Source organism: Oratosquilla oratoria, chromosome 6 (assembly GCF_046742065.1).
Source record: "Oratosquilla oratoria isolate Oo_2021 chromosome 6, ASM4674206v1, whole genome shotgun sequence".
Classification (NCBI taxonomy): domain Eukaryota; kingdom Metazoa; phylum Arthropoda; class Malacostraca; order Stomatopoda; family Squillidae; genus Oratosquilla; species Oratosquilla oratoria.
The window spans coordinates 31,822,208-31,824,255 of NC_134782.1; the positions used below are offsets into that span (position 1 = coordinate 31,822,208).

The following is a 2,048-nucleotide window of genomic DNA, read 5'->3' on the forward strand; positions in this document are numbered from 1 at the left end:
AGGTCTACAAGAAGAGAAGGTTTCTGCCCGCCATGGTTAAGGAGGCCGAGGCTCTGGCAGCGTTGTCAGGAGTTCCTCGTGTCCCGACCCTTTTCGGCGTTGGCAGAAACCCGGTCACTCTCATCACCAGCTGCGGGGGACGCTCTCTGTACAAACTGATTCAACGAGGACAGCTCTCACAATATCAGGCTGTCGACCTCGTTTTCCAAGTCACAGAGAGCGTTCGCCTTATTCATCATCGCGGCTGGACGCATAACGATATTAAACAAGATAACATTGTCGTCGAGAGGAACTGCGACCTTTGGAACGCAACTCTCATTGACTTCGGAAGCGCCGTTCGCATCGGCAAGGCCGTTTACAGTAAGAACAGAACCGGTCATATCACTTTTCCTCACATTGCTCCGGAGCTTTTCAAGGGGCGAGGAACTTCTTCTGCAAGTGATGTCTACTCGATCGGATATCTGTTGGCCTCTCTTATCGCCCACGAAGATCGAAATAAGGATATTTCTCTTCTTATCGCAAGGGCAATGACTTACATTCCCGAAGATCGAATTTCAGTTGATGATCTTGTCCAAAAACTTCGAGATGTTCGATTCAACATCCTCTTGGACATCGTCACTGAACAGCTTTCTTCACTCAAAATTTGATTTTTTTTTACTATCAAAATCGTTATGAAAATCATCTTTGTTTTAACTTGAATTGTTCATTCTGGACCATTGGAATTAATACAATTTTTTGTTTTTATAAGCTTGGACGTATAAAAGCTTTATATGCATTGAAATGATGGAATTTGAATTTTCTATGAAAAGCAACTTTACCAAGATTGGACCATATAAGATCGACTAAAACCACTCCCTGTCCAAAACCCGTCAACGATCGAGTAAAACTATTTTAGCAAAAAATAGAATTAGAAATTAAATAAACTGAAGTTCGATTAGATTATATCAAGTTAAATTAAACTAAACTGGATCATACTAAAAGTGATTAAAGTGAAATAAAGTAAAATGGAAAACAGGAAAAAAAATTGTAAGAATATATTTCATATCATGATGTCCACACATCTAAACTTAAAAGGGCTTTTACGCCTTGTTTTTTAAAGATTTAACTTCAAATATCAACCCTTTGGGGGTTTCCCTCAGCTGAATAAAATCACCTGGCGACAACTGGAATAATCGACCAAACTCACGAAAATCAGAAAAAATTCTTCTATCTAAATATTTTGTCATATATAGCAAAATTTAAACATATTTCGCATTATCGATAAGTAGTTTTAATTTGTTCGTGTGTGTATGTGTGTGTGTGTGTGTGTGTGTGTGTGTGTGTGTGTGTGTGTGTGTGTGTGTGTGTGTGTGTGTGTGTGTGTGTGTGTGTGTGTGTGTGTGTGTGCGCGCGCTCGTGTGGTTCACCATGGTCTTGGATCACGTGTTGGACTCGTGATCGACAGCTATTTCCCTCCCCGGGGAAAGATGGAGTAACGACTCGCAGCGCAGCGATACTGAAATTATTTCAGCCCTGGACGGGATTCGAACCCAGACCGCCGTAGTGGCAGCTGGGAACTCTAACCACAGTGCCATCGTGTGTGTGTGTGTGTGTGTGTGTGTGTGTGTGTGTGTGTGTGTGTGTGTGTGTGTGTGTGATAAACATCAGAGTTGGTTTAGCTTTTGTACGTGTGTGTGTTAAAAACTAGAGATAGTTTAGATTTTGTGCGTGCGTGCATGCGTGTGTGTGTGTGTGTGTGTGTGTGTGTGTGTGTGTGTGTGTGTGTGTGTGTGTATGTGCGTGTGTGTGTGTGTGTGTGTGTATGTGTGTGTGTGTGTGTGTGTGTGTGTGTGTGTGTGTGTGTGTGTGTGTGTGTGTGTGTGTGTGTGTGTGTGTGTGTGTGTGTGTGTGTGTGTGTGTGTGTGTGTGTGTGTGTGTGTGCGTGTGTGTGTGTGTTTGTGTGTGTGTGTGTGTTTGTGTGTGTGTGTGTGTTTGTGTATGTGTGTGCATGTGTGTGCGTGTGTGTGTGTGTGTGCGCGCACGTGTGTGTGTGTGTGTGTGTGTTTCTG

The 2,048-nt window shown here is 42.9% G+C and overlaps 1 protein-coding gene across 1 annotated transcript in view; it reads left to right on the top strand.

Annotated features, from left to right (window-relative positions):
• LOC143025977 (uncharacterized) overlaps positions 1-647 on the top strand; it is an 840-nt gene extending 193 nt beyond the window's left edge. Inside the window, exon 1 of the mRNA XM_076185961.1 lies at positions 1-647. This exon is cut by the window's left edge and continues 193 nt beyond it. Coding sequence (XP_076042076.1) covers positions 1-647 — 647 coding nt within the window.
• Positions 648-2,048: the final 1,401 nt, after the last annotated feature.